Consider the following 23,107-nt stretch of genomic DNA (forward strand, 5'->3'; position numbering starts at 1 on the left):
AAGTAATGACAATTAAAGACTGACTAATCACCGCATATAAAACAGTTTTGATTTGCTATTAATTGCCAGATACTATGTACTGAGATTTAATTTCTAGAGAAATGCTCAGGGCAATTCCACTTCAGCAGAGAAAATATTTGAACCTGCACTTACATCTCCTGTTTCTTTAGCATTATCTATAGAAGAGCCCTTCGTTACAGCCTCCTCTCTAGATTATAGCATGTCATGAAAAGTATAGGAGTCATCACTACACTATTTGAGTTTAAAGCTTCTTCCCCAAGGTAGTTCAAAGACTTCATCACTGCAAGGTTCGGTATCAACAGTGCTACTCAATGATATCTGGAAGACTCGCCTACTGGGAATATGCATGCTGCTAGCTTGAACTTTAATGAAAATAAATAAATAAATAAATGAGTAACAGAGAGCGGGATGTAAATAAAACATAGTTCCTCGGCCAAATGAAATGTCTGGGTTTCTGCACAGCACCGGTCCCTTCATCTTTAAATGTACCCATGCAGCAACTCCATGGTGAGTTCGTATCATAGGACTATCCAAATTAATTCGTTTAAAGGTTCGTTGATGGCACAGTGTATGGCATCCACAGTTTTGCAGACTAAAACTCCAGGTATAGGATAAGGGTAAATGCCCTCTGTGGCCTTTTCCATAAATTAGGTAATGCTTCTGGATTATTACCAAACTGCCAGCACCAATGCAAAAGATACCTTAGAAGGAACAAGGATGATTAAGAGAGATGCTATACAGTACTTCAGAGCTGTTCTTAATCTCACACAATATATTGTTTTCCAAACAATTTATTACAGTAAGAGAAGAAAACCTGGGAAGGTTTGGCCTGACAATCAAGTAGCTGATTTTTTTTTCAAACACTCAAAATAACAGAGTTTGATTGTGTGCCACTCTGCCTTTTGAAGAACAGTTTCCACATTATCATCTCTAACCTCGTTACGGCTGCCTTCCCTAGCAGGCATGCATTGCCCCATAGCACAGGGCTCGTCCACCTCCTCCCATTTTCACTTGGCTGAGTTGTGTGCAGCTTTCTGAATGGACGTCCTGCTCCAAAACTATGCGCTGTGACAGCCAGAAAGCCAAAACATTTCTCACAAGTAAACAGTCCTGAACTTCTCGTTTTCATTCCTTGTCTTGCATCAAGCTAGCATTTTATATATATATATATATTTTAGTCTTTGTCTGGTGTTTACTCCTTCTGCAGAGACTTCTGAGTATTATTGGCTCCGAAGAACTGCATGGACTACATTACTGCATCTCAGAAAGGCAAAAATTGAAGAATATCAAGAAATTGAAGTAACATGCTTTGGTAGGCTGTTGTCAGATGTCACCCAAGCACTGTCTCCCTGCCCCTCCTCAACAGGACTAGGGGGAAAAAAAGGATGAAAAACCTTGTGGGTTGAGATAAAGGTAGAGACATCAATCACTGTCATGAGTAATATGAACCACTTGGGGAAGAGTGATTTTGTTTTATACCAATTGAAGTAGATTTGGACAGTAAGAAACAAGACAGAATACTACTTTCCACCTGCCACCTTTCCCAGTCCCAACGTCCCCCTTCACCTCACCCTTCGCACCTAGCAAGGGGATGGGTTGGGTTGGGATGGGATGGGATGGGATGGGATGGGATGGGATGGGATGGGATGGGATGGGAGGGGGTGGGAGGGGGTGGGAGGGGGTGGGAGGGGGTGGGAGGGGGTGGGGGCTGCACGCAGCCCCCCCAGCCCCTCTCGGCAGCCCCTTCCTCCTCACCCGTGGCCCTCCCTGGGCTGCAGGGTGGAGATCTGCTCCAGCGGGGGCTCTGCAGGGCTGCCGGGGAATCCCTGCTGCCTGTGGGCCTGGAGCCCCTCCTGCCCTCCTCCTCCTGGGGCCTGGGCCCTCTGCTGCTTCTCCCTCGCCCTGGGCCTCCTCCTTGGCCTGTGCCCGCTCTGCCCTTTTGGAAATCTGTTTTCCCTGAGGCACCACCAGTTTGGTGCTGGGCTCAGCTGGGCCCTCCATGGGGCCGTGTCCAGCACCGGGCAGCCCTGGCCTCTGCCCACAGAGGCCCTGCAGCCCCCCTGCCAACACCTGGGCAAGGACATCCTATACATTTTGATTTCTAAGATTTTGCATGTGAATATGAAGAAAAGCTTAGTTACAACAAAAACTAACCTATTACTTGAAACTCCTACATATATGTGGGTTTTCTAACAATTGCTGAACGTCCAGCTAGCAAAACCAAGCGCTTGGGAAGCAACACTGCACGAAACACGTGTTTGATTCCATGCTTTGAAGGACAACACAAGTCACCTGGATAGACAAATGCCATTTTGTCACTCAGAACGCTAGTCAAGATAATAGGAAAGAAGTTGTTATATATCTGACTCTTTAGCAGTGGAGCTGCAGGCATCAATCCAGCTCTCACTTGTCAGCCATGGAGCATCTGCCCGGGTTTGCTAAGGAAGACTAAGGGATGAAAAATGCTGGTGACAAAGGAATTTGAAATCAATTCATAAACCTTACAATGCCTGAAATATAGACACTTTTTCGTAGCACTGCATTCATCTCTGACAGAAATAAGTCCAGATACTGCTTTACTATAGCATTGATTAGGAAGTTAAGTAGCCAAAGCGCAAAATGGAATTAAAATGTTCCTCTGAAAGTTTTGGCGGTTTAATTATTTCGTATTTACTCAGAGGAATTACATTATTATCCATCTTAAACATTGAAGATCCCGTTAGGCTAGAGGAGACTGCAGCCACTTGCTGATCACTGCGTTGTAGCAGGATATCAACAAAATTCACATTGATCTTAGTACATAAACTTTGAAAAGTGCCAGAAGGTTTAACAGGCTGGATTTGCTCCATCTTCACCAATTTCAAACTAACATTTGTGAGGGAGGCAATGCTGGTCTGAATAGCCTACATCATGTTCTGTGAAACACTAAATATTCATTACAATTCCAGCAACTAATAGGATAACGATAGATAATCTTGAAAAGGAAAGCATGTTTACTTTTTTAAGGTAGAGATCATTAAGGATGTATGTCAGGAATGATCCTTCTGAAGAGCTAGTCTTGTCATGCAGATCTCAGGAAAAAAATATATATATATTTTGCAACAGACACAGATAAAGGCTACTGAAATGACCGTGAGACAGGCGATAAAATAGCACTGTGCTATCAAGGAGACTAGGAGAGGTAGTCCTGACTGCTGTCTTGAAATGCACCAAATAAAAAGCTAGAGTAAAAAAGGGCAAACTTCAGAGACTGAGAAAAGCTATTTAAACTAAAGAACATTATTGACATGAGAACAAAAGGGCTGGAAATGAGTCACAAATAAATTTAATCTTGAAATTCCTACTCACAGTATGGTTCTGAGATGCAGCTCGATAAGTTTATAAAAGGCTCTCCAAACAACATTACTCTGAGACACTTTCTGCAATCTACTTCTGAATTAAATAACATCGAGATGTATATTTCATGTTATGATATTAATTCAAAAAACATGCAGGCAATACAAATCCCGATCTGTTAAGTACCCATAAACAGAAATAATTTATTTCAAATACATCCTAACAGTTAACAAGAATAAATAGCAAATAAATAGCAAATAGTGAGAGCACTGCTGATTAATACCTTCATTAGGAACAGACGTTCACAAACTCGCTGGTTGCTCCAACAAGTTATAAGAAATTATAGTCACTGGGAAAGCAGAAGTGGTCATTTTGCCTCTTTAAGCAGGCAAAGTTCAGCATGTTCACTCCAACTGACTGCTGTTTACTGGTCTTATTTTCATCTAATCTCAAACCTTTGACTACATTTATCACTCATTTTTCCTTTTCTTTGTTTCACAACCACTAGTTCACAATTCTTTGCAAAAAAAAAAAAAAAAAAAACGTGTTTTCTTTCTGCAGGTGAAGGATATATGGGGAAAAGTGTGATAGAAAAGCAAGCAGGGATGCAGTAATTGGGAGGGCCAATGAATCCAAATTACATGATATATAGGTGTAACATCGTATTTTACCCCACCTACCCATCCGAGTGTGAGGAAGGCAAAGACCCCGCTGAGAAGCCCTGCTGCCAATGTCCCCAGCACAGCAGTGCTTGGCTGGAGCTCGGTTGCAGCTCTGAGCCCTCACGTCCCACCATAATAAATTCACTAACGCTCCCACAGCTTGGGAGTGCTGTTCAAAGGCTTCCAGGCAGAAACATTTGGGGCTGGTGGCCTCTGTTTCTGCTCTGAAGTTTTTCACTTAAGGTTTCCAATGCTTTTAATACCTGCACTTTTCCTTTAGCTTGAATAACTCAACCCCACCGTTGATACAGATAACTGACACTTGACTGTTTATCAAAGCACAGAAATGTAATTATCCCTTGACACTTCTTTTAATTATTGAGGATTGCTGCTGCTGCTGCCTTTTTTTTCCCTGAAGTTTTCACATGAGGCAACCAATTATTTCTCTCTGTGTAATTCCAGACACTGCCGAGCCATTTCACCCTTTCTATATACTACTAACATTTTTAATTAAGACTCTTCCTTATTTCATCTCTTGTCTCTGGCCTTGATATGAAAGTTCTGTAACAACTCTGTACATGTCTGACACCATTGAGCCACAATTTTCTATGACACCACTTGAAATGTAATGAATAACAGAAAACAAATACAGTGTCTTTTGATGAAAGCCCTTACTGCAGCCATACTGCAGAAGACATTTGCTCAGCTCTTTTATACAGTAAAATTAAAAACTGCAACAAGAACAAAAAAAACCATCTCTTTCTGTAACTTTTTTCTAATGTATCCAAAGGTAATCAAAAATGCTACTGCAGTGAGTCTGAATTTTTGCTTGATAGGGAAATGCAGAGTAAAATAAGATCACTACTGAGTATACAATCATAGCTTGGGATGGTTTTTCTTTTTGCTTGGCTTCCTTCGTAAGAATCAAGTTAATTATTCAAATCAATCAAATCAAAGTAACCTCTTCCTTGCCTAAAACTGTAATATGTATATATATATATATATACATTATGATGACTTAATACAAAGGTCAGGTATATAAAATAAAAACAAAAGTAAAATCACAAAGTTTCAACACCATTTTAGCAAAGAGACGATGGGGAGAAAGAACAGGCTAAGAAAGAAATGGAGAAAAAAGAGACAGAAAAACAAATCTCTTAAGCTAGAAAAGAGACAATTAGCAGCCGATTTTGAGAGAAAGAAAAAAAAAAAAAACACTATAAATGAGAAGAAGAGAGAAAATGAAAAAGAGAGGACTTCAGTCAAAGCTTGTATTTCCTCATACAAATCTGTCTGTTCTAGTCTTATGCTCGTACTGTTGAGGTTTTGACAGTTGGAAGCTATTAATTTCAGCATTACAAGGCTTATTGAGGTGGATTTATGTTCTTTAAAGTCATTAATTCACTTCTGCTTCCTTGATGAAATGAGGGACTACTTCAGAATGAGCAATGCAAATTAAACCACCTTGCCTCCCCCCAGATCGTCTGTTCCCCAGAAAATTTCTACTGATCATAGACCAAGCTGCCCTTAAGTAAAGGGTCAAAACACATTAAGGGTGTGGGGGGGTGTGCCCAAATGCAAATACTTTTAGCAAAATACAAAAATAAAAGAAAAGGCTTCCATTGAATTTGTTAAACTATGAACTTCTAAGCTACAGCTTCTCCTCAGAAGATGTCATAATCCAGTCAAAGGACGCCCTTTTTCCGTAAAAGAGTCTCATCTAAGTCCAGGGTAGTCAGTGAAAAGACTGCTTTCATTTTACAGCACTCATGCCATTCGGTTCCAAGCGAATGATTTATTTTTTAAAGAGAAATAAAAGCTGAATAAAACCAGAAGCTAGATAAGGAAAGCTGAGCGTATGCCTTCTGGAACAAGGCTTCCTTTCCTGCTTACTGCCCGAAACCAATTACGTGTTGAACCTGTCCTACATAGGCTATTCAGAATATTCCTGATTGTAGAATCAGCTTATTTTTCATTTCTCATTCTCTGCACACTTAACTGTACAATTCATTTAATTGCTGGGTAATTAAAATCCTGCCTGATCAAAGCATCTTTCTTGCCTCTCTTGTTCATACATACATCTTCTGATCTTTTTTTCCTTTATTCTTTGTTAATTGTCCACAAGCTGAACTATATTTTTCTGAATTTTATTCAAATGGTATCTTCTGTGTCCATCAAAGTAATAGAAATCTATTTCTCTGCAGATTCAGTGATACTTTTCACTGACTGCTTTACAAGCCAGCTTCTTTGTCCTTTCAATCTTCTTCCTTATAATTGTCTTTGAACCTCTTTTTGGAAATATAACCCATTTTCTTGATTATTTCAATAGCTTTTCATTTTTTAATTTGCATGTTCAATTAATCTATTATTCAATTTGCTTCTAACAGTACCTAGAAAATTAAGCACCTTGCTCTGACTGTGCAACAATTTATCATCCTTACGGTATTCCTCAATCACCTGTTATGGCTTAACTGCAATCTCATAAGCAATATTCCTACAAAGAAGTAACCTATGTATGCCTTTTTTTTTTTTTTTCTTTAAAAAGACAATAAGGTTTTGTAAAATGAAATACTGAAAACAAAGTAAGTCACTTAACTCACTGTAACAAAAGGTATTAGGTGTGTGTGCCACAAAGTTCTGGGTTTCACCTTCCTTTTCATATCTGATCAAATACCATCATCTGGTAGTTTCCTCTCTGCCAGTATTCCTGCTCTAAAATTGTATTAAAATCCTTAAGCATCTTAAAAATTAAAAAAATAAATAAATAAACTGCATTTATTAACAGACGGGTACTATTCAGTTTGTTCTTATGCCAAAAGTTGCCTGATTTCAGCAATTTCTTCCCCTCCTTGCAACCTGGTCCTCTGACAGATTTCCAGCAATTCCACTTATTTCCTATACCCTGATTTTGATAAATTAAAGAATCAGTATCAGAGAAAGTGGAGTTCAAAGCAAGAAAGACCGTCTCAGATGTTTGAGTAGGGAACACAGAATCCACCTGCCAGATTTACTCAACTCGGTATCTGAGCAGATTTTGTTCGGTGTGGTAACATAACCCCATAATCGTAAACCCAACAATAAGTCTTCATTATTTGATCGCCTCCAAAACTTTACTTTTTCCTGCTCTGGTTTGATTAGAGCTCGTCCGTAAGAAGCTTCCCATGGGAGGTTTCATTAGAGACTTGTGCAGACATCCCATGCACCTTTCCTCACAGCTGAATCACGCTGGTAGCTCAGAGCTACACTCAATCAATCCCTCTCCAGTCACTTCAGACAGCTGAACTTCGAGCAGATTTCTGTGTTATTGGGCTCAGAACAGATAATCTTCCTTTCTGGACTTACATTTCATCCATTTTGGTTATGGTGCTTTGATTTTTGAGATTATCTATTGATTCCTGCGTGGTAGCCTGATCTTTTTGAAGAGACTGCGGTGCTTGTCTTTGAGCCAACAGCATATTTCATCAGTATGTTCTTCTTCCTCGTCTTTTTTTTCCTTTTTCTTTTTTTTTTAAAGCAAAAATCACTATCAGTTCACACTGGCAAAGTCGTAAAAGAATGGTCCTAGACCAGTGCTTAGACAACTCCATTAGTATTTATTACTCCTTTTCCCTTCCAGCCTCTTCTCCCTGCTTTGATAGAAATTCTGGGCCTGCAGCTCCAGCTACCAGTTCCTTCAGAAACCCAAGAAGGATGTAACCACTGGCTCTCTACCCAATCTAGGAGGTTTTGTTCATTTATTTTCACCTTTTGGTGCTCTCTTTATTCTTAGTACCTTTTCTTTGAAATCGCTACTAGGCAAGTTATGTCTGAAACCCTTTCTCTGCAAGTTTTTCCCCTCAGTTTAGAGTAACCAAGGCTTTGGTAAGAATTAGAAGCAACAGCTGATTCCTAGCATTTCACACAATAGCATGTTTTGACATGTGAGAATGTTACTTTTGTGCCAGATGCCCTAGTTTTATCAAGTTAGTCCTTTTTTTTTCAATGTACTACCCCAGTCCCTTAACACCTCCCAGTAACTAAAGCATGTTGCTTATTTGACATTGCCAAAATATCCTCCAAAGCAGCCTGCACACAAGCTGTTAAGATACGAAAGTGTTCCCACCTCTCTTAATTCTTAAAAATAAAAATGAAAAACCTGAAGGTTTTTCTAAATGGATGAGAAAGGTTGGTTACCTAGTGAAATTCATTTACCACCCAACTGTTTCTCGGTTTCTGCCTTGCTATGAATCACACTGCGATTCTCTCTCTCATAGACAACTTTCTCTTCAAATTTTCTGGCTACCGTTTTCTTGGTTTCAACTTAACTTCTGATGGTAATAGCCAGCCTGCTGTAATTCTGAAGTACAAAACATTTAAGAGTATTTTAGTTTAATAAATGACTAGAATAATAACTGTGATATTTTTGAAGGACGGACCCTGATATACCCACCCGATCTCTCCATATTCCCAAGTTTATCCCTACGTAATCCACATGATCCTGTGATAATGAGTGATTTGTGTATTAAAAGAGAAAGGAAAACTGCTTCCTTGCAGTTCCCTCTTAAAACTATTCTTTTAACAAATACCAAGATGTGATTCAAAGATGGAGGATGAGCAATGTTGTAGGACTGCCCCAACTAAACCCAAACTGTTAGCAGTAATCACGTCTGCAGAGATCTGGCTCTTTTTAAGTGAGTTCTTGGAGGAGGAACAAACTGTCAGGATGTCAAGATAGCATCCAGGACACAGGCTAAGGATGTACGACTTCCTCATCTACTCACTGACAAATACTTCAAAATGTTTTCCTCTGTATTCAGGACATGGAGATTTGACACTGCTGCAATCTCGGAGTTAATCACATAAACTGTGGAAAGGAAGATTTAATTATGGTCTAAGGTCAGACTGGAAAATACAAAATAAAATGGGCGAGTAGCTTCAGTAATTAATTTTAAGATCCATTAAATACATAAGCTGTGAAAAATTATTCTAATTTGATGCTCTTTAAAACAAACAATATGTTATTGAGATAATTTCTTTAAAAAGTAATACTTTGTAGGATGTTTTGTGAAACATCACCAGACAGAACTTCCAAACAAGCTGTTGTGGACTGCATCCTCATAAAACACATCAACATACTTTAAAATCTACCTTTCCTCTTGATGCTAACTACTTGCAAGGGACAATTTAACACCATCCTTCAGTTCTGACTTTTTGAGTTTCCTGTAAGCACAACATGCCTGCATGATGCAAGTAAACCAACAATTTATTCTGGGCCCACAACAAAATGTAGTATACTCCACCTATATGTAAATAACTAAGACTTTGGCTATCAACCACCACTTTCCTTAATTCTGATCTGGAAACAACATTTAACAGCAATATTGTTAGTTTTCCCTTCAATAACATGAAAATGAAATATATTGCACTGTGAAAAGGTGTATAAAATTAAAGGAATTGTTACCAGCTGTCTTGAAATTCCTATTTATTAGAAAGTAAGAAGTGAAGAATGAATGAAATGAGCAAATGAAATAAAAGAATGTATGAAAGCAAAAGGTATTTCTGGATTTTGCCTGCGGTGATGCTCAATCATCACATGGTTCCTAGAATATTATTGCAAATACAGCCTTTATAGCTTATTTATAATCATTGGTTTTCAGTTATTCAGCCAGTTTCTACAGGGAAGGAAAAGCTAAATGTTTGCCCTATATATTATGACGTGCAGCACTTCAAGATTTGTCTGCAATTCTAAATTCCTAAATCAAACTTCTCTGATAAATCTTCACTCTATCATGTATGAGGGCCATCAGGAAAAACATCTTCACCCTGTGGTTGCAGCCAGCAACAGAAGTTCAGTTTCTTTTGCTTTACAAAGGAGGAGAATTGCAAAAAACTTTCAGTTGTGAAATTTATGTACAGCATGCAAAAAGTTGGGAACCTCTCCCTTTAGATGTGGTTGTCAAATCTGAATGCAGGAATATCCTGGGTCCAACCTATTCCAGGTTCAATCAAAAGCCCATTTCAAATTCAGTCTATTTCAACTTCAGTAACAACATTTTGTGTATGGCATTCGTACCTATGATTATTTCCCTATACAACGCAGAAGAGTACCATCAAACTGATAAGTGTTTGGTCTCCAAATTTTGCTTGCTTGCAAAACGTAGCAACATAAATCAAATACAGATCGAAAAAATATCTCACTGCAAGCAATTACAATTGCCTCCATCTGATCGTTTGCAAATCAAACCCCAGGACTTGCATGACATATGTACGCCTTGGAAGAGTCTTGGTTCTTCTCATTAAACTTTGCAGGCTATGTTTCCTTGATTTGATCATATTAATATATGCACCTTAAAACCACATCTATTCCTACACTTGGTTTGTTGCCCAGCAATAAAAAGAAAATATGTCATAAATTTTAGAGAACATTGAACTTGCTGGTGTTGAGCAAGATCATGTTTTTCAATTACGTGTGATTTACTAACCTTGCTAATAGACAACTTCATTTTACGGAGATGTCCTAAATCTTAAAATCAATTTTAACAACACATTAAGAACTCTCCCTCTCTAGCCTTTGACATATTTTCTTTTTTACGATTCCTTATGTTTTAAATACTGTTCCCTTCCCCGGTCATTTAATCATATGAAATCACAACCCACACTGTCCACTAAGAGCCACTTTTTTCCTCCATTTGACAACTCTCAGAGCTGACTTCTGACCCTTAGACCAAAACTTCACCGCCACTAACTTTTAATTTTATTCTTTGCCTTGCCTTTGGTGAAACAAAGACAGGACTGTCAAGTTTACATGAAAAATTATTTCAATATGCTTTTATAATTTTAGAAATGTAGTGTTAACTCTAATATAAATTACATCAAATTTAAAATAAATTTTGAAGTCCAGCTTTTATAATTTTGAACAAGAGCCAGCCATTTTTTTAAATCAAAACCGTGTTAAATATTCATTCGTGTTTCAGTGTGAGCCCTTATAATAAAGTAAACCCTTCAGTGTAACCATCAATATAGGAAAAGCTTTGAGTAATCATAGGATCAATTTCTTTATACAACACGAAGGCAACATTTCTTAGCCAATATATTCAAAGGCTGTATTACAATGATGGCTAATATGAAGAGTGTTTATATTAAAACACAAGTTCATCTTTCTTACAGAAAAGCAAAGCTTAGAGCAAAGCGAGGTTCTGACTACAAACAGGATGATGATTAAGAGGAAAGAAATTCAAGTGGCCGACACTGCCATATTACATTATTCTTAAAAGTAACTTATCAGTAACATCAAAAAAAAAATCAGAGAGGCAGGATGATAAAAGAACATTTGTAAAATACTGCTGCTTTAATTATACGTATTAAGATGACAGGTCTTTAAGTAGCAATGGTAACGGTCAAAGAACGTTTAAGACAGCTTGCATAAGATTATCTCAATATTGGTATTCAGCACAGACCACCACCACTAAAAAAAGCGGATTTGTACAAGATAGTTAAGGTCTATAATAAACCACACGAAAGCACAAACACTGTTTCTATCACTTCAAAGCGAAAGGAGAAAAAAAAAAAAAAAAAAAAACAGGAAAACAAAATGTGCATTGCGTCTTTGATGACGATTTGAAACACTTTCCTATGCCTCTAACAGCTGAGTAGGAAACATAATCTGGCTAAAATTTAGAGTCTGAAGGACAATGTGTCACATTGCCTAAAGATGTGTACACATACACATTTTTGATTGTCCAGACATTCCAACAAATTCTTGCTATTCCACTTCCCAAACCAAAAGACAAACTTTTAATTCCTCCTCCATCCCATACACTAATAAAATCAAAATTACCCTGCCAATGCCATGGTCTTTCTGAAGGACCCCAGTAGCTTTCCTCAGGAGGACTAAAGGTAGGTTTACCTGGCCACAAGGTGGTGAAACCAGGTAGCAAAGATTCAGCTACTGAATATGGGAAGTTAGAGTTGAAACTGAAATTTCTCCATTGCTTTTTATTTTCTTTTTTGTTTTGTTTTGTTTTCAAGTAAAATCAGATTTTACAGGTATGAGACAGAGAACATCATGGAGTGTTGGTTGGTGTTCGTATGTTCTCACAACTACAGCAACTGCAACTCTAACTGAATTAAGCAACCACATGAGAAATTACCAACTGCACAGGCAACTGGATTTTATTGTAAATCGGTGCTACATTCATGATTCCTGAATAATTCATCAAAATATCAATGAAAATCACCATTTAGGCAGGATTAGCAAACACAGCCCTATGCTTCTAAAAGTCTCTTTGACTTAGACGCTAGTAGACTTTGGCAGTTAACTGAAAACTAAAAGAAAACCAAGAAAAATAATGAAGAAGAAGAAGAAGAGGAATTCATCCTTAAGATAATCTCCTGTGCAAAAATGCCAAGGAAAGATTTCCAAGCCCAGAGCCCAGACTACAAACCTGTTGAAGGTCAACGGCACTCGGTAGAACTAAGATGACTCCCAAGTGACCTGAGATGACAACATCCAACACAAGCTGCCTGTTTTACTGATGAGGACCAAATCACCAAAGACAGACATTCAAGCAAGTGTTACCAAATCTTTGAATCCTCTGAAGAACAGCTGCCAGGTAAGCATGGTTTCAGAGACAGATGCTTGAAGTTCAACATGTTTGCAACACACCAGATTCAAAATACTACCAGTTTTAGCCTTCTTATCGATATATCAGGTGCATACACATTTTGACATATGAGTAGACGATGGTCTGCATGCTTGAAAAAAAAAATCTGAAAGAATAAATGTATGCAAATAATAGGATTTGGGGTCTTTTAAGTTTAAATAATTAGCTCAGACAATGCTGATGGACCATTGCACCTTAAAAGGGGTCCCCTATGAGTCATCAAATTAATTAGAACAAGGAGCACAGAGTTAAATTTGCTTTTCAAACAAAGACTTTGAAAACAGTTTTCTTACAAACACAGCACTTCTTCTGTAACCGATCATTGCAATAGAAGAGTTGGGGATAAAACACCCCACATCCCAAAATCTCTACACAAGCCTTGTTGAGAACCTCAGACACATGCCAAATTATCACACCTCTTCAAAATTAAATCAATTAAATATTTAGCTGGTGGAACATCACTGTAAATACAAAGTTAAGATTTACTAAGATTACTAGAAAAGATACTAATGCAAACGTCTAGATTATGGTGAGAAATATACCACAAATAATATCGCAATTCCATATGAAAACGTTTCAGAGAAATTACTTTAAAAACACATACTGTCAGGCAAAGAGAAAATTTAAGCAGCAGCCACCTCTCCTGCAAAACAACTCAGACCACAAATTACAGGAAAAAGTGCATGCTCAGGTTTCATATACACCATCACTGAACAGCGATACTTAAAATAAAATTGATATAAATTTTACGGTTATATTCAGCTAAGCAAAACATCTAAAGGAAAAAAAAAATCCTAGCAGATTCTTCTGTATCACAGAGTACCAGAAAATGAAAACATTACCATTCTCATGCAGCCAGAAATTACAAACCAGTACGTCCTCAGACGAGATCATCAGTAGATTTTGACATTACTCACCCCACTGGAGAGGAGCCAGCTGTAGATGCTCCAGGACCAGTTGATTGAGAACGCCTTCCACACTTGCTTCTCCTTCACGCTTCAAGGAAGGGTAAATTAGAATTAAGGAAAACTTTGATTCAGAGAGAAAAAGAGCATGTAGCACGCACAAATTTTATTACTGGAAATCAAAACTGCAACTTCAAGATTCATTAAAGGCTCAAGTTTTATATTTGGTCGTATTAGTCAGTAAATTGGCTAACAATAATAATTAGAGCAATTTGTATCTCTGGAATATAAAAATTTAATTCCACTGAGGAGCATTAAATATAAATATGCAAAGGTAAAAAGTGTCTGAACAATAGTACAGCACAAGGGGAAAAAAATCTGGAAAAATGCAGAATCTGTAAGTATGTGGTGCAGGTTCATAATTCAAAATGACAAGAACAATTTGGAAACAAAAAGAGATAAAATACAAACCAGAACAAATGTGGGGTAGGTCAGTTTTGAATATTGGCTTGGTGCAAGTTCTGTGGCCATACGAGGAAGGGTAGAGAATTTAGTGACAATGTCATTATTTAATATTTAAGGTCTCTTCCAACCTGAGCCAGTCAATGATTTTACGAAGGGCAAACATCAAACCAGAATCACACGGGCATGTAACCTGCAAGCTTCCCTTCTACTCAGTCCTGTATGAACCCAGTGACAAGCTCAGACTGAAATGAGAAAATATATTCTTACTCTAAGGACAGCTGAGAACTGAAATCACCTGTTGGGAAAAAGAGAATCTCTGCATTTAAAGGGCTTCAAAACCAATGGAACACAAAGGTATCATTTTCCATTTAAATGAATTCATAATAATAATTATAAATAATATACTAAAATGATATCTATATAATGGGGTGCATCAGGAAACTTAAGTCAAAGAGCACTGGATTTTTTTTTCCTAATTCTCTGATTTCAGAAGACCACTGAATTCAAAGGGCCTTGAAGGACATACAAACATTAGAACCACTTTGTATTTAGCCAGAGTTGCACTGACTGGCTTTGGCACAATTTTGTACCGCAAAAAGCTCCTGTCTCAGGTCAGCTGAGAGGCATCACCTTCTTTGTGCCCTCCCTTCAGGTATTTCACCTTCAGGAAGAAGTGGACGTGGAGCAAGCAGGGCTCAGCACATAAGCTTCTCAAAAATTCTCCTTATCCAAACATAATAACCAGATGTGAAGTGCTGTCCCAACATCCTTACAGGCTGAACTCCCAGGAAGATGCCTCGAGGCTTTATCCAACTACTCCAAAAAGAACTGGAGCCATTTTTCCCACAAATGGATAAAGAAAGATAGAAAAATCTATGAATTTTTATAAACAACTCCTTAAAGCCATCAGTTCTTTTTCTGCAAAACTCTGAAAAGGGTGGCTCATCATCAGACTGATGAAGTATGTTCTCATCTGAGTCATTTAAAAGAAAATTAACAGGTACTGAAAACAACTAATTTCTACCACAGGACATAAAATTATGTATTCTTCAGAAGGTTCAAAAAAAATAATAATCTTGAAACCTCAGACTAAAAAAAGAAATCACAAATCTTACCAGAAGAATTTGAAAAGCTATAAACAACATTGCAGAAACCCACCTATTTGGAAAGTTCAGGACAGCAGACTGCCACCTCAGAAAAACATCGCTGCTGAAAAATAAAAGCCAGGCCACCAGCACAACAGAATAATTGCCATAAACCAAACTGTGAGATAGAGAATACATATTTGGAGGGCTTTATAGACGCAGCAGATAAATAATTCTGTTATCACATCTTTAATCTAAGGAATGCAAGCAAGGGAAAGCACTAATAAAAAGGCAGTATTTTAAAGAAGTTTTAAAACAGAGCGGTTGCCATTACCCGTAATGTTAAGCTAACTTAACTGTAATTTACTTACAACTGGCTCACAGTGGTGCCTGGAATATTACAAATTTTTACTGCTTAAAGCTCCATGGAAAGCTTAATGCCTCAGATACCATTATGAAATGACTATAAAAAAGGTGATTCTCCAAAGTTTATTGTTGGTAAATGCTATCAAAACAGATCCATGTATTCATAAGGAAAACACATTTTTGCAATTTCAAATTCAACACATCCACAGATTATTTCTACAGCCACCACAGATTATTTCTATAGCCAACAACCTGTTCAACTCGATGCAGAATATTTTGCCATGTACGTGATACTTCTGCAACAGACCAATAAAAATATGGGAAGTTCCTCCAGGTGAGTACAATATTCAGAAGAAAGTCTATGTTTAGGTCATTGTTCCCACCCTCTGGCAAATATGTACAACGATTTAAATATATATATGCATATCAACTAATAAAAATTACCTTTACACACTTTTTAACCCCCATGTCCAGTTTTTGTTTCCTGGTAAAAGACACCAAAATACTGGATCAAGTTCCCTGGAGCAATGCCCAGATGATTATAGAGTGCTGGAGCACACGACATAAAAAGCTGAGAGAACAGGGTTTGTGTAGTCTCGAGAAGAGAAGAAAGCCTAAAAAGAAATTTTACTGCTCTGTGCCATAGTGGGAGAGTATAGAGAAGATGGAGCCAGACTCTTCTTGGAGGAACACAGTAGTACGAAGAGGGGCAACAGACACACGTTGCAGGGCATGGTGTTCTACCAGACCTGGAGAAGTTCCTTCCAACCTCAATTATTCCCTAATCCATTTTGTCTTCAGGACAAAATAGACTCAAATACAATACTGATGTCCAAGTTGCACAAACTGATTCAGAAAATGTGCTTTCCCTTGGCAGCAAATCCCCAAAGTGCTTAGTTTTTAACAGGCACCTAAGATCTTGACCACAAAGTTCCCTAAATACCCAGACCAGGTAAAACTCTGCTGCCAGGCAGCCTCAAAGACAAAAATCACTGAAGAATCACAAAGAAACTCGGTGTGGTGGGATGGTCTGAGCATGCCTAGCGGGCACGTAGAGCACTGAATTTCAAGCCTTTGGTTGCCAATTAAAGCAAATCAGCTGGTTCCACTCTTTGCTCAAAGTGCAACCTGATGAATGACAAGGTCATGATCTAGAATGCAAAAGTCATTGAAAAAAAAATGCTCAGATAAACAGAAGTACAGGCTGTTGAAGTCTGACTTTGTAGATTAAATCTCCCTAAATAAGCCTCCACACATTTTCGTGACCTGCCACAGTGATCAGAAACTTGCTGTTCCATAGCAGTCCCATTTTGAAATGCTTCAATTCTAAGAGCAAATTCTTTGTTTTTAACAGCACACGCATCAGCCTGGAATGAAACAGATGACTTCCAGTTTCCGCTGCAACTACTCACGTTTGGCAATTCAAGACTTTGTCTCTTGGCCAAGAAAAAGAGTTTCAATGTGGGCCTCGGATGCAATGAACACACAACAACCAGATACTATTGAGGAAAAAAAAATAATAATAATTTTACAGAGTAGACACCTTCATTTCATGTTGTTTTTTTTAGCAACAACAGATTGTGTATGATGTAAACTGTTTCATACTAAAAACATGAATGACAATCAAATGAATTGGTTATTTCCCCTAGGAAAACGTTAGATTTTTATACCAACTTCGTTGCCTAATGTGTGGTTGGGTGCCTCCATTTATAACTCCGCATTGTTACCTAAAACCTGCAGCTTAAAAATACAAGAGAGTTTTAAAAACCATTTCTGTATTAAAATTACTGACTTTTCTTCTCTCTGCTATGCAGCACTCCACACCTTGCATCCTTCTACAAAGATTTATTTTCACTAACATATTTCTGAGTTCTTTTGCAAATAAATACAGGTGGGAGCATGCTCACGATCATAAACAAATTAGCAAATGTTCATAAATAAGATTATACTAATGAAAAACAGATTTAAATGATTAATGAACACAGTTTACTTATAGCAGTAGCCTTAGTCATATTTTAAGCTTTCTGCTGTACTATTATTGTGGTATTTTATTACTAAGACTAATTACATGCAGTTATTAAGGTACCTAAATTTAAAAGTTACTATTGCAAACAATTGCTGATGCTAAGAAGCTGTATGGGAATGTAAAGCTCCATTCAAATAAAGTTTTTCTTAGGAAATCTATCTATAATGATTTAAAAATGCCACAACATGCAATATTCCCCTAACTGGCAATTCATAATTATGATCAAGATGAAGTCAGAACAGACAAATAGAAAAGTAAATTTCAGTAACAGTTACCAGGGGTTTGCTGTCAAACCCAGACAGCATATCAAATGAGATGACTCAAGTTTCTGTCCAATACATAATCATTTCAAAATTTTGATTGGCTACTTAGATGATGAAATACAAACACATTCATAAAATTGATGTATTTGGAAAAGATGTCAGTGTTCAGAAACCTAATGAATGAGTGGGACTTTTAAAAATCAGTTAGGTGAAATTGAAGGAAGAAAAGTTCCAAGTATGAATTGGAAGGAGTCAACAAATTCATAAAGGGAAGTTGGGAATAATTATTCAGGTGGAACTATATACTCAAAATCAATCAGATATAGGACACTTGGAAAAGAAAACATGTTATTCTCAGAGCAAGCATTGCTTCTGAAACATGGAAGATGCAGCTTTTATTTCATGAGAAGCCTCACCTGAAGTATTGCTTCCAGCTTTGGATTCCACATATTGAGAAAAACATAGCAATGCGACGGAAAGAAAATGTGGTTTGAAGAAAAAGACAAAAAAAAAAAAAAAGCTGGCAATTAGGTTTAAATATAGAAAAGAAAAATCGGAGGAGACATAGGCTGCAATTTCAAAACCTGTAAGAAAACATTTAAAATAGGACAGGCTTCATATAAATCACAGAAATTAATGCTGAAAAAAAAAAAAAAGAAAAAAAAAAAAAAAGAAGTCTAACTATTGGAAAAGTTAAAAAGGGAGCTTGATATTTAAGGTAGCACTGGAAGTTTCATTTGTAAAGGCTGCTAGTGTGAGGTCCCAGATGTTTTTATCAATGTGAATCCAAAACTTTACCGTCTCATTTCACTGAAACAGCATTTTTTTCTTAGGAAGATCAGAAATTTTCTCAGTCTGAAAACAAACCTGGGAGAAGCAGGAGACGGGGGCAGGAAGAGGAATTTTCCACCGCGTGGCTGTGCAAATCACAAAATGGAAGCCAGATTTAGAGGTTACTGTCTGAGTCTATGCTCAAAGGGTGGAAAACATCAAAATTATATCAGGTTGTTCAAGGCCTTGTCCTGAATTTTTCAGTATCATCAACTGGAGGCCCAAGAGGCCATTTTTCTCAGCTTCTTCTTGCACCTTGTGTGCTACAGCTCCCTCATCATGTTGGTGGCCTCCTACATCATATTTTCAGTATCTCCATCACACTCAAACATCAAAACAGTACAAAGTATTCCAAGTGCAGACACAGAAGTGCCAAGGGGTTGATAACAGTCATTTATCTTGACTTGCTGGCTATACTCTCACCTGTGCCGGACAGAACAGAGTGAGCCTTCATCAATACACGAGTGCAACACTGACCCATATATGATGATGTCCAGCAGAACCCAATGTTCTTTTTTTCTAGCCATCTCATTTCTAGCCTATATTGATGCACAGAATAGCTCCACTCCAGCTGCAAGAATTTCCTTCGTTGTTGTTGAAATCAGTAGGGTTGCTCCAATCAACTTGTCAAGACCAACTCCAACCCAACCTTGTCAAGAATGCTCTGAGTGACATCCTTGCCCTCCAAGGTATTTCCACATCTCGGCAATTCAGGCATCCACATTCTCCCACACATGCTTGTCTCTTCTCTGTTGTTCTCCCACTATTTTAGAGCCTTTGGTGTCCATCCCGTGAAGTACCAAGCTTAAAGCCAAGTTCAGTAGACCAGCCAGGCTGCTGGCAAAGGTGTTCTTACCTTACTTGATCAGGAGAGGGTTGAGAAGAAGCACCCAGCACTACAGGATGGAGATACACCACTCAAAACACAGCAGCAAATTATGCCAAAAAACACTAGATATAAAACTAAAGCATAAATAACCTCTTGATGGTTAGCGAAGTTGCCCCTAGGCAAACCTTTCAGTGATCCCTACAAAAAATCCCTTCAGCCAGCTGAACATTGATAAATTCTCATGTGTTTTTCTGAAAACAAGGATCACTTGAAAATGACCAAATTCTCTGAAATGAGTCTGAACATATCCTAATTTCTTCAGTCAAAACGTAGCTGGTAGAGATTAATCCAATATCCTGACGAGCAATAGTCAATGGTGGGTCTAACAAGGACTGTGGTAAAGAGCACAAAGAGAAATTTAACCTACCCTTCATCTTCCACATGGCAGAAGTGACATTTCTTAGCTCAAGGGTTTGAAGAAACCAGGTACAGAGTAGCGGTATGAACATAAAAAGACACAGCACTCAGCAACAGATATAGCACTCTAAAACCTTTAAAGAACTCTTAGTACAGATGCCTAGATCCTTAAGACAGAATGCATAGAAGTTCCTTGCAGAAAACATAAATTTTGTTTAAAAATATTTAGAAAACATGAAGAGAAGCATAAGTTGAAAATATTAGCCACCTTAATACTACATGTACTCCATCTGTTCGAATCCTGTGTTAAAACAACAAACCTTGGTTGTTAAGCTGATACCAGATGCCATCTACCAGATGCTAAAAAACAAGACAGCGTGTTCTTAATTTAAATTATCTCAATACACCTATAATCTCAATGACACTCTAAATTAAATTACTTCAGAATTTTTCTTAATTGAAACGGCATGGCAGTAAGCTTTCACAGAAGAAGGTCTATTTTCTGACTAATTTTCATTCTATCAAAAATGTACAGAGGTTACACTGAATAATATACCGCCGTGTTGTCTTTACCTCCTGCCTTCAGCCCTCCAAAAATATATAATAATTGATCAAGCGTTACAATACTTTCACAAATGAAGCACTGAAAAAAAAAAAAAACATCACTCGAAACCCTGAATATTTCAATGAATAAAATGTATTTTATATTTCAATGAATAAAATATTTCAATGAATATTTCAATGAATAAAATGTGCTTTTCATACTGGAAGATATTCCTGATGCTCCTCAAGACATTCAGACGCAACTTGAAGTCCTCATTATTTGGGAACTATTTTTGGCCCTACAGGGGTTCTGTATAATTTTTCGCTACATCCTGAACAAAAGGTCCTTGAAAGCAAGGAGAGGAGGGCAACAAAGTTGGACACATGAGAATGGCAGGAAGCTGCACCAGGGCAGCTGGACTTGATGATCTTTGTAGGTCCCTTCCAACTGAGCTATTCCACTCTATTCAAAGGCATCCACACATTTAAATCTGAAACCATTTCTACCACATATCTAATTATATTTAAAATATAAAAACACTTGACACAGGAGACGCTTACCAACTTTTCTGTGGTTACTTACGAACACTGAATCTCTCAAATTCTAACCATGGCAACTCATTTTTCCACTTTGCTGTATTCACAGAAGCACACATCAGTTTTTATTCATATCTAATAAATTAAATAATATACCCCCTCCCTCGTAAACAATACAAGACTGCTTGTAAAAAAAAAGTCTGAACTGTGTTCCCTAAAGCATACTTATATTCTCATGCATATGTTTAGCACAGAAAGATTAGCCGGAGAGTTCAACGTAGTTCAATAATGGCAGATACCAAAGAGATTGCTTTTTCTTACCTTTCTAAAGGCTTTTGCAAGAACTCCTTCTCTAGTAAGGAATAAAAACAACTATATCCCTTTGCATTTCTGCAAATACTTTTTATCTCTTCGCCGCAGGCCTCTGAAGGAAAACAAAGCTTACACAGTTAAGCTATCTGTCCATTTCTTAGCTTATCTTTCCACAAGTGTGTCTGAAATAAGATCTGCTGGCCAGCATCAAATTAGTCTGGTGGAAGGACAGCTGGCTCATAAATGTGAGAAATTAAGTTTCTCAAATTTAGCAGAAGTGTGAGGAGAATTGTTTGTTGGTTTATTTTTTACGTTTTTTTTCACCTGTTTACACCTAAATGTTTTGGGGCAATCCCAGACAGGAGTACAGCCTGGGAGAAGAACTCATTGAGAGCAGCCCTGCAGAGAAGGACTTGGGGGTTCTGGTGGACAAAAGGCTTGACACAAGCCAGCAGTGTGTGCTTGCAGCCCAGAAGGCCAACTGCATCCTGGGCTTCATCACCAGAAGGGTGGGCAGCAGGGTAGGGAGGGGATTGTCCTCCTGTACTCTGCCCTTGTGAAGCCCCACCTGGAGTGCTGCATCCAGGGCTGGGGCCCCCAGCACAAGAAGGACGCGGATGTGCTAAGAGAGGGTCCAGAGGAGGGCCACAAGGTTGATCAGAAGGCTGGAGCACCTCTCCTGTAGAAAAAGGCTGAGAGAGATGAGGATGTTCAGCCTAAAGAAGGCTGAGAAGGCTCCGGGGTGATCTTACTGCAGCTTTTCAATACTTAAAGGAGGCGTATAATAGAAATGGAGAGCAACTTTTTGCTCAGAAAGATAATGACAGGACAAAGGGGAATGGTTTTAAACTAAAAGAGAGAAGATTTACATTAGAGATTAGGAGGAAATTCTTCACTCAGAGGGTGGTGAGGCCCTGGCACAGGCTGCCCAGAGAAGCTGTGGGTGCCCCATCCCTGGAGGTGCTCAAGGCCAGGCTGGATGGGGCTTTGGGCAACCTGGGCTGGTGGGAGGTGTCCCTGCCCATGGCAAGGGGTTGGGACTAGATGGGCTTTAAGGTCCCTTCCAACCTGAACCATTCTGTGATTCTATGAAAACAACACAAACATTTCTTCAAGAATTTTTAAGCATACATGTGTGTAATTCAGTACCTTAGGTCAGAATAGCTTTGGTTCTAGGAACAAACTAAACATTCATAATAAATCTTAAGAGCACAGAAACTAAAGCTTGCACTGAATTTAACACAGAGAATTCACTTGTTATTCTCTTAGTTTTCTAAGGGCAGATTTACATGCCAGCCATGATGGTTTGGGTATCGAGAGTTGGGTTCAAATACAGAACACAGCATGGATGTAAACAGTGTTGCTCAGCAACAGAAATGAATGAGAATGTAGTTTTACACCCTGACAAAATTATTAAAACTATGCACTCAATTCCGACATAAGAATTCAACTATGCTATCAAAGAATATTTATATCTTTCCATAACAGAGAAATTTTCTAAGTGAGTTCTGATTAAATATTGACATTTTTGCATAAATGGAATTCTTTCTGAGATGTTGCCTGGGGAGTCTGGATGGAACTAGGCACTAGGAATCTCATTTATATCTCAAGTTTTGCCTTTGACTAATCCTGTATGGCTTTGTGCCGCCTTAATAATGAGGAATAGAAAAAAATCATTTCAGATCACTAGATAAAAGTACAATTAAAAGCACAAAAAGACATCCCTAAAGATAAACCATGATTTGACTGCCACTCTTCTCTCATTTCCTGCCAGCCATTATCACACTAATGTGAGGATGATCTGAGTGAAAAACATAAATCTCCTGAAGGATGCCGAGTATCAACACATGGCTGGGGGGGCTGTTGG

General features: G+C 38.1%; 1 protein-coding gene across 2 annotated transcripts in view; it reads right to left on the reverse strand.

The window, feature by feature from the left end:
* Positions 1 to 23,107, reverse strand: part of TRAPPC9 (trafficking protein particle complex subunit 9) — a 453,151-nt gene that overhangs the window by 232,559 nt on the left and 197,485 nt on the right. For both annotated transcript variants that reach the window (XM_082754768.1, XM_082754767.1), the window contains one exon: positions 13,579 to 13,669. In XM_082754768.1, the coding sequence (XP_082610894.1) occupies positions 13,579 to 13,669 (91 nt within the window). The remainder of the gene's footprint in view (positions 1 to 13,578; positions 13,670 to 23,107) is intronic.

This window comes from Aythya marila (assembly GCF_965140915.1).
Source record: "Aythya marila genome assembly, chromosome: 2".
NCBI classification, from domain to species: Eukaryota; Metazoa; Chordata; class Aves; order Anseriformes; family Anatidae; genus Aythya; species Aythya marila.